Source organism: Aethalodelphis obliquidens, unplaced genomic scaffold (genome assembly GCF_003676395.1).
Source record: "Aethalodelphis obliquidens isolate GAN/ISIS:26980383/991018 unplaced genomic scaffold, ASM367639v1 scaffold7, whole genome shotgun sequence".
Lineage (NCBI taxonomy): Eukaryota > Metazoa > Chordata > Mammalia > Artiodactyla > Delphinidae > Aethalodelphis > Aethalodelphis obliquidens.
Genome location: NW_020837951.1, coordinates 5,197,103 through 5,211,935, shown reverse-complemented (window position 1 = coordinate 5,211,935; position 14,833 = coordinate 5,197,103). Strand labels below are relative to the sequence as shown.

The 14,833-nt window shown below is 41.4% G+C and overlaps 1 protein-coding gene across 19 annotated transcripts in view; it reads left to right on the top strand.

Annotated features, from left to right (window-relative positions):
- NUP214 (nucleoporin 214) overlaps positions 1–14,833 on the top strand; it is a 144,497-nt gene that overhangs the window by 25,980 nt on the left and 103,684 nt on the right. For all 19 annotated transcript variants that reach the window (XR_003432435.1, XM_027104499.1, XM_027104498.1 and 16 more), the window contains 7 exons: positions 2,631–2,717; positions 2,924–3,073; positions 4,649–4,807; positions 7,615–7,718; positions 13,536–13,718; positions 14,448–14,533; positions 14,639–14,722. Coding sequence is in view for 18 of the 19 variants with exons in the window: in XM_027104499.1 (XP_026960300.1) it covers positions 2,631–2,717; positions 2,924–3,073; positions 4,649–4,807; positions 7,615–7,718; positions 13,536–13,718; positions 14,448–14,533; positions 14,639–14,722 (853 nt within the window). In the remaining variant the exon portion in view is untranslated. The remainder of the gene's footprint in view (positions 1–2,630; positions 2,718–2,923; positions 3,074–4,648; positions 4,808–7,614; positions 7,719–13,535; positions 13,719–14,447; positions 14,534–14,638; positions 14,723–14,833) is intronic.

Here is a 14,833-nt window from a genome sequence, read left to right as displayed (position 1 = left end):
TTTCTAATAGCATAGCTTAGTTTAGCCTGTTTGTACCTTCTGTACAGTGGAATCATACAGTATATATTCCTGTGTCTGACTGTTTTGCTCAACATTATGTTTGTGAGATTTTTCTGTATCATTGTTGCTGTATGGAATTCATTGGACAACTCTACTACAAGTTTCATTCCATCCTTGACAGGCATTTGAGTAGTTTCTGGGTTTAAGTCATTGTGAATAGTGTTGTTATAACCATGCTAGCTGACGTCTTTGGGTTAATATGTGTATGCGTTTTTTGCTGGGCAGTTACCTAGGAGTGGAATTGTTGGGTCATAGAATACTCATATGTTCCTCTTCAGTACATTCCTACTAGGAGCATGTGAGTTCAGCTGCTCCACATCCTCGCCAGCCTTTGTATTTTTCATTGTTTATTGTTGTTGTATTTTGTGGTTTTGATTAGTATTTCCCTGATGACTAGTAAAATTCAGCTTTTTTTTTTCATATGACTCTTAGCCATTTGACTGTCTTCTTTTACAGGGTGTCTTTTGGGTTGTCTTTTTCTTACCGATCTGTAAGAGTTCGTTCCTTGTTGGATATGCACATGCATGTGCAAACACATACGTATAATGCAAATACTAATACTTTCTCATTCTCTGAATTGCCTTTACATTTTCTTTGTGGTGTCTTGTGATGACTACAGTTTTAATTTTACTATAATTCAACATATCAATTTTTCTTTTATAATGAGTGCATTTTGTGTTCTGTTTTAGAAATCATTTCTTATTCCAAGGTCAAAAAGATGTTTTCCTGGCCTTCCCTGGTGGCGCAGTGGTTGAGAGTCCGCCTGCCGATGCAGGGGACACGGGTTCGTGCCCCGGTCCGGGAGGATCCCACATGCCACGGAGCGGCTGGGCCCGTGAGCCATGGCCGCTGAGCCTGCACGTCCGGAGCCTGTGCTCCGCAACGGGAGAGGCCACAGTAGTGAGAGGCGCACGTACCGCTAAAAAAAAAAAAAAAAAAAAAAGATGTTTTCCTATGTTTTCTGAAAGTTTTATTATTTTACTTTTCATACTTAGATCTGCAGTCTGTCATCTCCATTTATTTTTATGGTTTAACTTAAAGAGCATTTTCTGTCCATTTCCCACTTGATTACTTGAGTGTCCTCAGAACAGGAGTCATGTCTTTTCCTTCTGTCCCTCTCCCAGTCAACCTCTTCCTGCCCCCAGCACACACCTGTACAGGCTCCACAGTAAATGGCCAGTTTACAGGTGTAGGTTTTGGCATAAAGCATGACACATGGCATTTATGAAATAAAGCTGTTTTAATGAATGCTTATGCAGTCTGAAAACTCTCCATGTGTTAATTGCTGTAGGTATCAAATAATCTGAAAGCCATCTCAAGTTATAACATCTCCAAAGCAGAATCCTTCATTTCCGCCTTCCCCAGACCCTGTTCCTTTTCTAGTATTCCCATGTCAGTAAGCAGCACTAACCAGGTAGTTTGCTCTACCCCCAGTCCAGAAGCCATCCTAGATTCCTCTCTTCAGCAGCACCTCCCCCAGTCCATACTAGCAAAGGTCTTGCCAGCTCTGCTCTGTGATGTGTTGTATGTCATAAATCCACATCTCTGTCCCCTGCTAACATCGTATTTCAGACCATTATCATCTCTTCCCTCATTAGCCTCCTGACTCCTCTTCCTACTTCTTTTCCTACCTGTCACTGTCATCCATGCTCTATTTAGCAGTAGGAGGGATCTTTTAATATTGTAAATCAGAATAGTTTAAACTCTCCTAAAACTCCGCTAGTACTTTTCCAACACACTTAGAATAAAATCCAGACTCCTTGGAATAGCTTTACACGACCTGCCTCTGCCTGCCCCCAGCTCCCTCCCTGACTTGATGTGCCCACATTCACTTTATATCTTTGCCTCAAACTTGCCGAAGTGTTTCCTGCCTCAGGTTCTTTGCACTTGCTCTTCTCACTGCCTGGAGGTGCTTCCCCTAGAGCTTTCCATAGCTTTCTCCCTTTCTTCAGGTTTCAGTGCAGAGGCAGTGATCAGTGAGGGCTTTTGGGCTGTCTCATGTCAAGCAGTGCCCACTTTTATTCTCTCTATATGTTCCTGTTTAGTTTTTTCGTATCACTTATCACTAGCTAAAATTACCTGAGTTGTTTGCCTCTTATTATATGTCTTGTCCCAGTAGATTGTGAGTTCCATGAGGGTAGGGACCTCATCTACCTTGTTTACCTCTATCTAGAGCATATCTTTTTTTTTTTTTTTTTTTGGCGGTACGCGGGCCGCTCACCGTTGCGGCCTCTCCCATTGTGGAGCACAGGCTCCAGACGCACAGGCTCAGCGGCCATGGCTCACGGGCCCAGCCGCTCCGCAGCACGTGGGATCCTCCCGGACTGGGGCACGAACCCGCGTCCCCCGCATCAGCAGGCAGACCCCCAACCACTGTGCCACCAGGGAAGCCCTAGAGCATATCTTATACCAGGAAGGTGCCCAGTAAATACGGGTTCAAAAGAGTGAATGGTGGAACAGTGATGGTATTGTGAGAGCGCCACACCTGTGATAGACACTGAGCCACCTGCTCCAGGAAGCCATTACTTGGGGGGTGGGGTGCACTTTAAAACCTTTGCCTTTCATTTCAGGCAAAATCACTTCAGCCTCCTGTTACAGAAAAGCAGGGACATCAGTGGAAAGAGTCAGACCCTGTGATGGCTGGAATCGGGGAGGAGGTAAATTTGTTCCTGCAGATTTTTCCAGAAGTAGCTCTGATAGTGAGACTTGACTGGCTCTGAGTGTGGACTCATACGTGACTGTTTTATTCTGGCATTGAGCCTTGGCTTGTCCCGGGAGTCTGTGCTGTTAGTGGGCCCAGGAGCAGTGACATGACTGCCATGCCATTCAGACTGAGCCGTCTCCTCATCTGTGGCCTCTGCAGATCACTCACTTTCAGAAGGAGTTGGAAGAGCTGAAAGCCCGAACTTCCAAAGCCTGTTTCCAAGTGGGCACTTCTGAGGAGATGAGGATGCTGCGAACAGAATCAGATGACCTGCACACCTTTCTTTTGGAGATTAAAGAGACCACAGAGGTTTGTGTTTTTGATATTCTTCCTAAGTTGAATTGCACATTTGCAAATTGTTGTCCTAATACTCCACGGATGTATATATTTTCTCTCTTCAAGAACCACCAGTGTTGTTTTTTATGTGGCTGAGTGGTTTACCTAGGAATGCCTGACTTCAAACCCTACCTTTAGCACTTAATAATAAGTTATGTGACTTTCGGCAAATTATTCCAGCTATTCTATGTTTTAGTTTTCTTATGTGGAAAATGGAATAATAAGTACTTTCTACCCCATTGACACTTACAAGGCACTCCATAAAAGTTTATTCTAGTTGTTAATTTTGTTTAGAGATATATATATATATATATATATATTTTTTTTTTTTTTTTTTCTTTTTTTTTGCGGTACGCGGGCCTCTCACTGTTGTGGCCTCTCCTGTTGCGGAGCACAGGCTCTGGACACGCAGGCTCAGCGACCATGGCTCACGGGCCCAGCCGCTCCACGGCATGTGGGATCTTCCCGGACCGGGGCACGAACCCGTGTCTCCTGCATCGGCAGGGGGACTCTCAACCACTGCACCCCCAGGGAAGCCCTAGTTTAGATATATTTGAAAATTTACTCAGTTTTTTTTCTTGGTATAAAAGCAGACTTTAATGAAGGTACTGTGGGTCATTTACAGGAGAAAATTTACTATTTTTTATAGTAAATTGTTAGGTTATAAAGGGTTAGGTTTAAAGTAAAAGCAGGATACTTAAGAGCATATACAGTATAAAAGTAACAAATATTTGTTGTTAACTGTTTATTTACTGTGTTACAATTATTACTACTTACTATGTGCCAGGCATATCTATATTATCTCATTGAATCCTCACAGCTTTTCTGTGTGGTAGGCACTATTATTCTTTTTGTTTTGCAAGAACAGGAAACCAAGGCTTAGAGAGATGAAGTAATTTGCCCAAAGCCACCCAGTTACTGAGTTATAGAGCCAGGATCCCAGTTCAGACTGCCTGACTCCAGAGCTCTGGTCTTAAGTAACACACTTGGAAAGAGGAAAGTTCTCAAGGGTGGGGAAGGGATAAATTGGGAATTTGGGATTAATAGATACTACTATATGTAAAGTAGATAGACAACAAGGACCTACTGTATAGTACAGGGAACTATATTCAATATCTTGTAATAACCCATAATGGAAAAGAATGTGAAAAAGAATATATATATATATGTATATATAACTGAATCACTTTGCTGTACACTTGAAACATCGTAAATCAACTGTACTTCAATAAAATTTTTAAAAATTAAAAAAAAGAAAGAGGAACGTTCTCCACGGTTTTAACAGTGATCATCTTTAGATGGCAGGATTACCAGTACTTACCTTATTTCCTGAGTTTCTGATCATTAGAGTATGTATTTTTTTTAGTGAGGAAGGAAAAAAAAATGAGCATTAGTATCTTTCTTTCCAAGCAGTGAAATTCACTTTTTGCTATATTCATATGTTCATCACGTTAAATATTTGAGAAATACCACCTTCCTTGATCTAGAAAGAAAGGTTTATTTCTTGGAAATAACTTTTGTATCAATTCATCCTCATACCTTTTCTAGTCTCTTCATGGAGATATAAGTACCCTGAAAACAACTTTACTTGAGGGCTTTGCTGGTGTTGAAGAAGCCAGAGAACAAAATGAGAGAAACCGTGACTCTGGGTATCTGCACTTGCTCTATAAGAGGCCGCTGGACCCCAGGAGTGAGGCTCAGCTCCAGGTAAGGAGAGCCCCGCCAGAGCTGCTGAGAACAGACTCCTAGACAGGCACTCCTTTGGGAGGTACAGGCTTGCCCAGCTGCTTGTAAAGTTGTTCATTGCCTGCGAGTGTTGACCCACTTGGCGTAGACTCCCTTCACCGTCACAAAGAAAATGCCACTTTCCCACTTAAGGTTTTCTGGATTAAACAAAAACGTAATTCTTAATTAAACCTTAAGATTGGTAGAGAGTAGCTGTTGAAAAAGATACATTTAGAAATCAAATCAGGAATAATAATTATTAAACTAGCAACTGTTCACTGGGCACCAAGTACCCAAGTACCCTGTGAGGTGTGGGGTTTTTTTTGTTTTTTTTTTTTTTATAAATGTATTCGTTGATTTATTTATTTTTGGCTGCATTGGGTCTTCTTTGCTGCACGCGGGCTTTCTCTAGTTGTAGTGAGCAGGGGCTACTCTTCGTTGCAGTGCACGGGCTTCTCATTGTGGTGGCTTCTCTTGTTGCGGAGCATGGGCTCTAGGCGCGTGGGTTTCAGTAGTTGTGGCACACAGGCTCAGTAGTTGTGGCTCGTGGGCTGTAGAGCACAGGCTCAGTAGTTGTAGCGCACGGGCTTAGTTGCTCCGCAGCATGTGGGATCTTCCTAGACCAGGGCTCAAACCCGTGTCCCCTGCATTGGCAGGCGGATTCTTAACCACTGTGCCACCAGGGAAGCCCTGTGAGGTGTTTTTTAATACATTATTTCTAGTCTTCAAAACCTGCTGCTCTGCAAGGTGAGAGTTACTGATCCCATTGTACGGATAAGGAACTGGAATATCATAGGCTAAGGAGCTTGCCCAAGGTAATGTTGATACTAGTAAGAGTGGGACCAGAATCGAAACTTCTACCTGCCGGGGCTCCTTCCTGTAACTATTAGCAAAGTTACTTTTCTCATTCTTAATTATTCCTATATTCTCTTTGAGCGAAATCTGAGTTTTGTTTCCATCTTTCAATTTATTCAAAATTGTTGCATCACAGCTTTAGTAGGGGTCATCTCCCACCACCTTGCATTTCCCTAGAATCAGGTAGGAAAGGGTGCAGGGGTGGCAGCACTGGCCTTCCTCACCTGGGACCTGAGGGCCTGTGAGTGTGGTGAACCCCCTCCTGCCTCGGAGGATTGGAGGCTGCAGACTCTACTGTTGCTGTCATTTCCATCCCCCACCTGGTAAGCATACTGACAGTAGGAAAATGAAAGAAGTGGAGGCCTCCCGGAAAGGTTGAGGAACCCCTGCTGTGTCCTGCCACCCTTGAGGTATTCCTAGGTGTGTCCTTCTCCTGGGGATGGTAACCCTCTTAGCAGAGAGTGCCGACCACCTGCCTGCCACTCATCAAATTACAGGCCTCCACATTGAATCTGATTACTCTTTCTTCCTATGTGCCTTTTCACCCCTTGCTCTGTGTGCAAACTAAAAGAATTCAGCTTTGGGTGAACCACTTTCCCCATTCAAGGGAAATAATTTTCTCTTTTCCACAGTGCTAAGTAGATAATAATAGCTAGCATTTATTGAATGCATACCATATACAAAAGAAAGATAAGGAATCAGAGACACAGGAACTACCCAAGTCTCACCACTAATAAATGCTGGACCCTGGAGCCTGGGGGGTCTGGCTCAGAGCCTATGGTGTTCAGCACTACACTACAGCTGGATTAGTAGCAGCAGAAAGATCGACTTGTAAATATAACGTGGGGTGTGTTGCTATGGGATTGCAGATGGGGGAGCAGCTAAGCCACAGAAAAATATTTGTGATAGGCCTTAAAAGAAAAGTTTTTTTTCCTGGCAGACAAAGTTGGGAGGGCGTTCGGAAGAAACAAGATCAGTTAATGCACAGAGGTATGGTCACATTTGAAGTGTCCACAGTAAAGGGCCTCCCTGTAGTCATGGAGCATTGAGTTGAAATTTGTATTTGATGCTAAGGTTACTGCTGCTTCCTGGAATCAGCCTGGCTCTCTTTACATGACATTTTCTTCTTCAGTTAGGACACATACCCTTATCCGAAAATAATTTTGAAAATACAGTTAAACACGTTAAGATCTTTGTACAGATGTAAAGCGTGTTTTCCACTGTAAAGTACATTGTCTTCATTTGTACACATGTTTAATGGAATGCTATATTTTTTTAGTTTTTGAGAGTCAAATGGTATAGCCATGAAGGTTAACACTGGACCAATATTTAAAGAAAATTATTGCAGGCCTAAAATGAATTACTAGGTAAGACTTTTAATAATGGCAAATTCAGTTTCTAGTGCTGATACTATTCTTTGTTTTTGAGAAATGGGTTTTTCCCCACTGGTGAGATGACTTATGTGTTCTACTCTATGAATAGATAGGTGCAGAAGTATTTTCAGCACTGTTTTGTAGAATAATTTTGTCTGTATTACAGTTAATTTCAGGGGTGGGAGAGCAGAAGCTAAATGGGTGCCCTGTCGGAGTAACAGAGTGCAGTGGAAAATTCCTAGGCCATGTGGAGGTACTTTACAGGAGCTGAAAATGAGAACTAAGCAAGAACATTGGCTCCCTAGAGGCCCTAGGCCGATACGCCCTTTCTGTTTCCCTTTTCTTCACACCACCTCTCTGTCACACGCTTTAAAAGGTTGAGTTGCTGTTTTTCATTTGAATTATAACATTCTAATATTGTATTAAAGCCTATTACGTTTTCCTTGTTCATTATGGTTCTCAGTATAAAAAGACTTCAAAGTCATTTTAACTGTTTTGATACACCTTCCTGCAAGCTACTGGACAACTGAGTCATTTTGACGTTTCATTTTTTTCTTGTAGGAAATTCGGCGCCTTCATCAGTATGTGAAATTTGCTGTCCAAGATGTGAATGATGTTCTAGACTTGGAGTGGGATCGGCATCTGGAACAAAAGAAAAAACAAAAGTGAGCGAGGTCTCTCATCCACTGTGTAGATAATTGCTGTAGCCCTTTTAAAAGATCACTTAGGAGGATTTACAAAAAACCCTACAAAGGTTCATTCTCTTTGACCCAGTCATTGTACATCTAGAAATCTGTTCTACATAAATAATAGCAATATTCACAATAATTTACATAGAACAGTTTATATTACAGTGCAGTTTATGAGAGTGAAAAATTGGATTCAACCTAGTTACCCAGAAGTTAGAGGAGTGGCTGATAAATCTGGTCACATTGTTTTCTTAATGCAGATACTGTGTAGCCACTGAATCTCATATTCTCAAAAAAATCATATTAAATATATTGTGTTACATGAACTATATAAGATACATAATTCTGTAACTATTAGGTATAAAATATAAAATATGAAAAAGGTAAGACATAAAATCATACTAGGTGACCTCATTGTGGAGGTCTAATGTAGAAAAGGCTGGAAGTAAATCTGTCAAAATACTCATAGTTACACCTGCAAGACGAGATCAAGAGGAATGTTTCTTTTATACTTTTCTGTATATTCCAAATTTTCCTTTGGAGGAAACATTCCTAATTAGTATGGGTAACTAAAAGGATGAGAGGAGTGGTAACAGAGGTAGAGGAAAATCTTCTATCCTGATCTTCCATCCGTGGATATTTGGTTTTATGCCTCGTGTTTTCCAGAAGGAATAGAATGCAGTACATTGTGAAAGCAGTAAGGTGCCCACAAGAAATGTGAAAACCAGGTCAGCCCTCCAAATGCTAGATTTCTGAAACACCTATACTTGATTAATGTGATTAGCCTTGTAAGGAAACAAACCAGGAAATGGTCTATTCACTTGTTTACAAAGCCGTGAGGTCACAGACTTTTAAGTGGGGCAACCTGGGTGTTGTGTCAGGGGCAGGGCTAGAAGGTGTTTAAAATTCAGTAAACAAAATTTAATACATTATATTCCACAACGTGGAGAAAAGGCTTTGTGCCCGACATGAGGAGCATAGATATGGGAAGACAGAGGTGAACATTGATCCTCCAGACACTGGCAGGGGGAAGGTTCTGTGGCCTGGAGCACTTGTCCCCGTGGGCAGTTGGGCCCCTTTAGAGATTTCAGAGCTTACTCCCCTGGTTCTGAATTCATGTTCCTCCCCATGTGAGAGAATGGCTTGACCTGACAGAACATTCTGCTCTGCTTGACAGTTGGATTTCTCTTTGCTAATTAATAAGTTGGCTTTTTAAAAAGTGCATGATGGGGAATTCCCTAGCGATTCAGTTCTTAAGACTGAGTGCTTCCACTGCAGGGGGCACTGGTTCCATCCCTGGTTGGGGAACTAAGATCCCACAAGCTGCACGGCCAATAAAATAAAATAAAATAATAAAAAATTTAAAAATGAAAATAAACAATAAAAAGTGCATGATGCAAACAGAGAAGCCAGGCTCTTTGTTCTCCTTTAAACAACCCCATGGATTTTCTACTTAACGTGCTTTTTTTTTTGTTTTTTTTTCCCTCTGCACTTGGGCTTTCTCTAGTTGCGGCGAGCGGGGGCCACTCTTCGTTCATTGCGGTGTGTAGGCTTCTCATTGCGGTGGCTTCTCTTGTTGCGGAGCACGGGCTCTATCTAGGCACATGGGCTTCAGTAGTTGTGGCTCGTGGGCTTAGTTGCTCCCCAGCATGTGGGATCTTCCTGGACCAGGGCTCAACCCGTGTCCCCTGCATTGGCGGGCAGATTCTTAACCACTGCGCTGCCAGGGAAGTCCCTTGATGTGTTTTTTTTAAGTTCCCTTTCTGTAGAGTTCAGATTCTTAAATCTGTACAATTTTTCTAGCACTTCTCTGTTTGGGGCCCTTCTCTAAATATTACCTTGTACCCTATTGAAATGCCTGTTAAAAATATATGTTGAACTAACTACCTTGTCACCAGAAAGAAGGGGGACAGTTGTCCCTGTCTTCTTGTAATTCTTTTGGGTGGGTGACCCCCCTGCTGCTAAATCGTGTGCTGTTCCTCTGTTTCCTTCTTTTTTTTTTTTTTTAACATCTTTATTGGGGTATAATTGCTTTACAATGGTGTGTTAGTTTCTGCTCTATAACAAAGTGAATCAGTTATGCATATACATATGTTCCCATATCTCTTCCCTCTTGCGTCTCCCTCCCTCCCACCCTCCCTATCCCACCCCTCCAGGCGGTCACAAAGCACCAAGCTGATCTCCCTGTGCTATGCGGCTGCTTCCCACTAGCTATCTACCTTACGTTTGGTAGTGTATATACGTCCATGCCTCTCTCTCGCTTTGTCACAGCTCACCCTTCCCCCTCCCCATATCCTCAAGTCCGTTCTCCAGTAGGTCTGTGTCTTTATTCCTGTCTTAACCCTAGGTTCTTCATGACATTTTTTTTCCTTAAATTCCATATATATGTGTTAGCATACGGTATTTGTCTTTCTCTTTCTGACTTACTTCACTCTGTATGACAGACTCTAGGTCTATCCACCTCATTACAAATAGCTCAATTTCGTTTCTTTTTATGGCTGAGTAATATTCCATTGTATATATGCGCCACATCTTCTTTATCCATTCATCCGATGATGGGCACTTAGGTTGTTTCCATCTCCGGGCTATTGTAAATAGAGCTGCAATGAACATTTTGGTGCATGACTCTTTGAATTTTGGTTTTCTCAGGGTATATGCCCAGTAGTGGGATTGCTGGGTCGTATGGTAGTTCTATTTGCAGTTTTTTAAGGAACCTCCATACTGTTCTCCATAGTGGCTGAACCAATTCACATTCCCACCAGCAGTGCAAGAGTGTTCCCTTTTCTCCACACTCTCTCCAGCATTTATTGTTTCTAGATATTTTGATGATGGCCATTCTGACCGGTGTGAGATGATATCTCATTGTAGTTTTGATTTGCATTTCTCTAATGATTAGTGATGTTGAGCATCCTCTCATGTGTCTGTTGGCAATCTGTATATCTTCTTTGGAGAAATGTCTATTTAGGTCTTCTGCCCATTTTTGGATTGGGTTGTTTGTTTTTTTTGTTATTGAGCTGCATGAACTGCTTGTAAATTTTGGAAATTAATCCTTTGTCAGTTGCTTCATTTGCAAATATTTTCTCCCATTCTGAGGGTTGTCTTTTGGTCTTGTTTATGGTTTCCTTTGCTGTGCAAAAGCTTTGAAGTTTCATTAGGTCCCATTTGTTTATTTTTGTTTTTATTTCCATTCCTCTAGGAGGTGGGTCAAAAAGGATCTTGCTGTAATTTATGTCATAGAGTGTTCTGCCTATGTTTTCCTCTAAGAGTTTGATAGTTTCTGGCCTTACATTTAGGTCTTTAATGCATTTTGAGCTTATTTTTGTGTATGCTGTTAGGGAGTGATCTAATCTCATACTTTTATATGTACCTGTCCAGTTTTCCCAGCACCACTTATTGAAGAGGCTGTCCTCTCTCCACTGTACATTCCTGCCTCCTTCATCAAAGATAAGGTGACCATATGTGCATGGGTTTATCTCTGGGCTTCCTATCCTGTTCCATTGATCTATCTTTCTGTTTTTGTACCAGTACCATACTGTCTTGATTACTGTAGCTTTGTAGTATAGTCTGAAGTCAGGGAGCCTGATTCCTCCAACTCCGTTTTTCGTTCTCAAGATTGCTTTGGCTATTCGGGGTCTTTTGTGTTTCCATACAAATTGTGAAATCTTTTGTTCTAGTTCTGTGAAATATGCCAGTGGTAGTTTGATAGGGATTGCATTGAATCTATAGATTGCTTTGGGTAGTAGGGTCATTTTCACAATGTTGATTCTTCCAGTCCAAGAACATGGTTTATCTCTCCATCTATTTGTATCATCTTTAATTTCTTTCATCAGTGTCTTATAATTTTCTGCATACAGGTCTTTTGTCTCCTTAGGTTTATTCCTAGATATTTTATTCTTTTTGTTGCAATGGTAAATGGGAGTGTTTTCTTGATTTCCCCTTCAGATTTTTCATCATTAGTGTATAGGAATGCAAGAGATTTCTGTGCATTAATTTTGTATCCTGCAACTTTACCAAATTCATTGATTATCTCTAGTAGTTTTCTGGTGGCATCTTTAGGATTCTCTATGTATAGTATCATGTCATCTGCAAACAGTGACAGCTTTACTTCTTCTTTTCCGATTTGGATTCCTTTTATTTCCTTTTCTTCTCTGATTGCTGTGGCTAAAACTTCCAAAACTATGTTGAATAAGAGTGGTGAGAGTGGGCAACCTTGTCTTGTTCCTGATCTTAGTGGAAATGCTTTCAGTTTTTCACCATTGAGGATGATGTTGGCTGTGGGCTTGTCATATATGGCCTTTATTATGTTGAGGAAAGTTCCCTCTATGCCTACTTTCTGCAGGATTTTTATCATAAATGGTTGTTGAATTTTGTCAAAAGCTTTCTCTGCATCTATTGAGATGATCATATGGTTTTTCTCCTTCAATTTGTTAATATGGTTTATCACATTGATAGGTTTGCATATATTGAAGAATCCTTGCATTCCTGGAATAAACCCCACTTGATCATGGTGTATGATCCTTTTAATGTGCTGTTGGATTCTGTTTGCTAGTATTTTGTTGAGGATTTTTGCATCTATGTGAATCAGTGATATTGGCCTGTAGTTTTCTTTCTTTGTGACATCCTTGTCTGGTTTTGGTATCAAGGTGATGGTGGCCTCGTAGAAGGAATTTGGGAGTGTTCCTCCCTCTGCTATATTTTGGAAGAGTTTGAGAAGGATAGGTGTTAGCTCTTCTCTAAATGTTTGATAGAATTCACCTGTGAAGCCATCTGGTCCTGGGCTTTTGTTTGTTGGAAGATTTTTAATCACAGTTTCAATTTCAGTGCTTGTGATTGGTCTGTTCATATTTTCTATTTCTTCCTGATTCAGTCTTGGCAGGTTGTGCATCTCTAAGAATTTGTCCATTTCTTCCATGTTGTCCATTTTATTGGCATAGAGTTGCTTGTAGTAATCTCTCATGATCTTTTTTATTTCTGCAGTGTCAGTTGTTACTTCTCCTTTTTCATTTCTAATTCTGTTGATTTTAGTCTTCTCCCTTTCTTTCTTGATGAGTCGGGCTAATGGTTTATCAATTTTGTTTATTTTCTCAAAGAACCAGCTTTTAGTTTTATTGATCTTTGCTATTGTTTCCTTCATTTCTTTTTCATTTATTTCTGATCTGATTTTTATGATTTCTTTCCTTCTGCTAACTTTGGGGTTTTTTTGTTCTTCCTTCTCTAATTGCTTTAGGTGCCAGGTTAGGTTGTTTATTCGAGATGTTTCCTGCTTCTTAAGGTGGGCTTGTATTGCTGTAAACTTCCCTCTTAGAACTGCTTTTGCTGCATCCCATAGGTTTTGGGTCATTGTGTCCCCATTGTCATTTGTTTCTAGGTATTTTTTTGACAGCACTCTGAAGAAATGACTGACTCCCTAGATTTCCCTGTACCCTTGGGCTTTTTCTTTTTATTTCATATAATTTACATACAGAGAAATATGCATATCCTAAATATATAGCTGGATGAATTTTCCCCCATTGCTTCCCTGGAACCCATCTGAGGTTCTGTCTGGCTGTGCTGTCCTCTGCTGCAGGCCCGGTCCTGCGCATGCTAAGCTGCTCTTTCCTCCTTACACTTTATCCTCGTTAGGCTTTCATCCCCTTTTTATGTTCTAATAATTTCTTGATGTTTCTTTCCCACTAGTGGTTCTCCAGTTCAGTCTTCTCACTGTTACAGTTGTAGTCTTTTTTTTTCCATTTGGTGGGGAGTTCCTTTACTTGAACCATTCACATTTAATTCTTTTCTCCTTGCTCTCAACAGGCGCCTGTTTGTGCCAGAGCGAGAAACGCTGTTTAACACCCTTGCCAACAACCGGGAAATCATCAACCAACAGAGGAAGAGGCTGAATCACCTGGTGGATAGTCTCCAGCAGCTCCGTCTTTATAACCAAACCTCCCAGTGGGGCCTTCCCTTGGATGTCCCCTCGCAGAGCAGCACTCACAGGTGTGCAGGAGGATGGGCCTGTTAATGCCACGTGCACTCAATAAATGTGGTTTGATGAATGAATAAATAGAGTTAGGTGGAGTAGTCTTAGAATGGTTCACATGTGGCTTTGAAAGTGACTCTGCTGTCTTTCACCTGTGTGAGCCTGGTCAGATTCCTCACCCTCTCTGATCCTTTGTTCCTTTGCCAAAAAGTAGGGCTAACAGTACGTGCCTCATGGCATTACTGGAGAGTTTAAAACTGAGTCTTTAAAGCACCTAGTAGTGTGCCTGATGAAACAGATGCTCATTAGATGATAGCAGATACTATAGTCACAGTATTATTGTTCAGTTGAAAATTAACTCTCAGGATTAGGTTGACCAATTTGTCTTGAAGCTCAGATTTATCATTTTGCAAGAGTGTGGAGATTTCAGACCCTGCAGTTAGACCGTTTACCCCTGAAGTTACCAAGGTGGTCTCGTGTTTCTGCCTTTAGGCTGAATGTGTAGATTTTAATTGCCCTTCCTGCTGGAGCCCCGTTGGTGGTGTGTTTGCTCTGGGGATCGGATATAATATTGAGACTGTGATCTCTTTCCTCTTGGATTAATTTCCTTGATTGGTCAGATTTTCCATTTCTGTATTGGGATGCTCTCACATCTTGCCTTTATATTTAGGAAGATAATGTACCACCACCACCACCCCGATTTCTCAGGTCGTAGTTGGTTCATATGTAACACTATCCTATTTCAGTTTTGACAGCGACCTCGAAAGCCTGCGCAATGCTTTGTTGAAAACAACCATAGACTTTCAAACCAAGCCCTTGCCCAAAGTCGCAGGTAAATGAGTTCTTCCCGGTCTTTAAACTCTCTTTGTTCTCTTTCATCTACTGACATCTTAAAAACCGAGTCTTACGCATTTATGGGTTCATGAATTTCTTGCAGCTAAACTGTCCCCCGTGAAACAGGCACAGCTGAGAAACTTCTTGGCCAAGAGGAAGACCCCGCCGGTGAGATCTACTGCTCCAGGTAGAGGAAACTGGTCCTGAATTTTTAGGATAAACCATATAGTACATGGTGTGGGAGTAGGACGGTGTGTGTGTGTGTGTGTGTGTGTGTGTGTGTGTGTGTGTGTGTGTG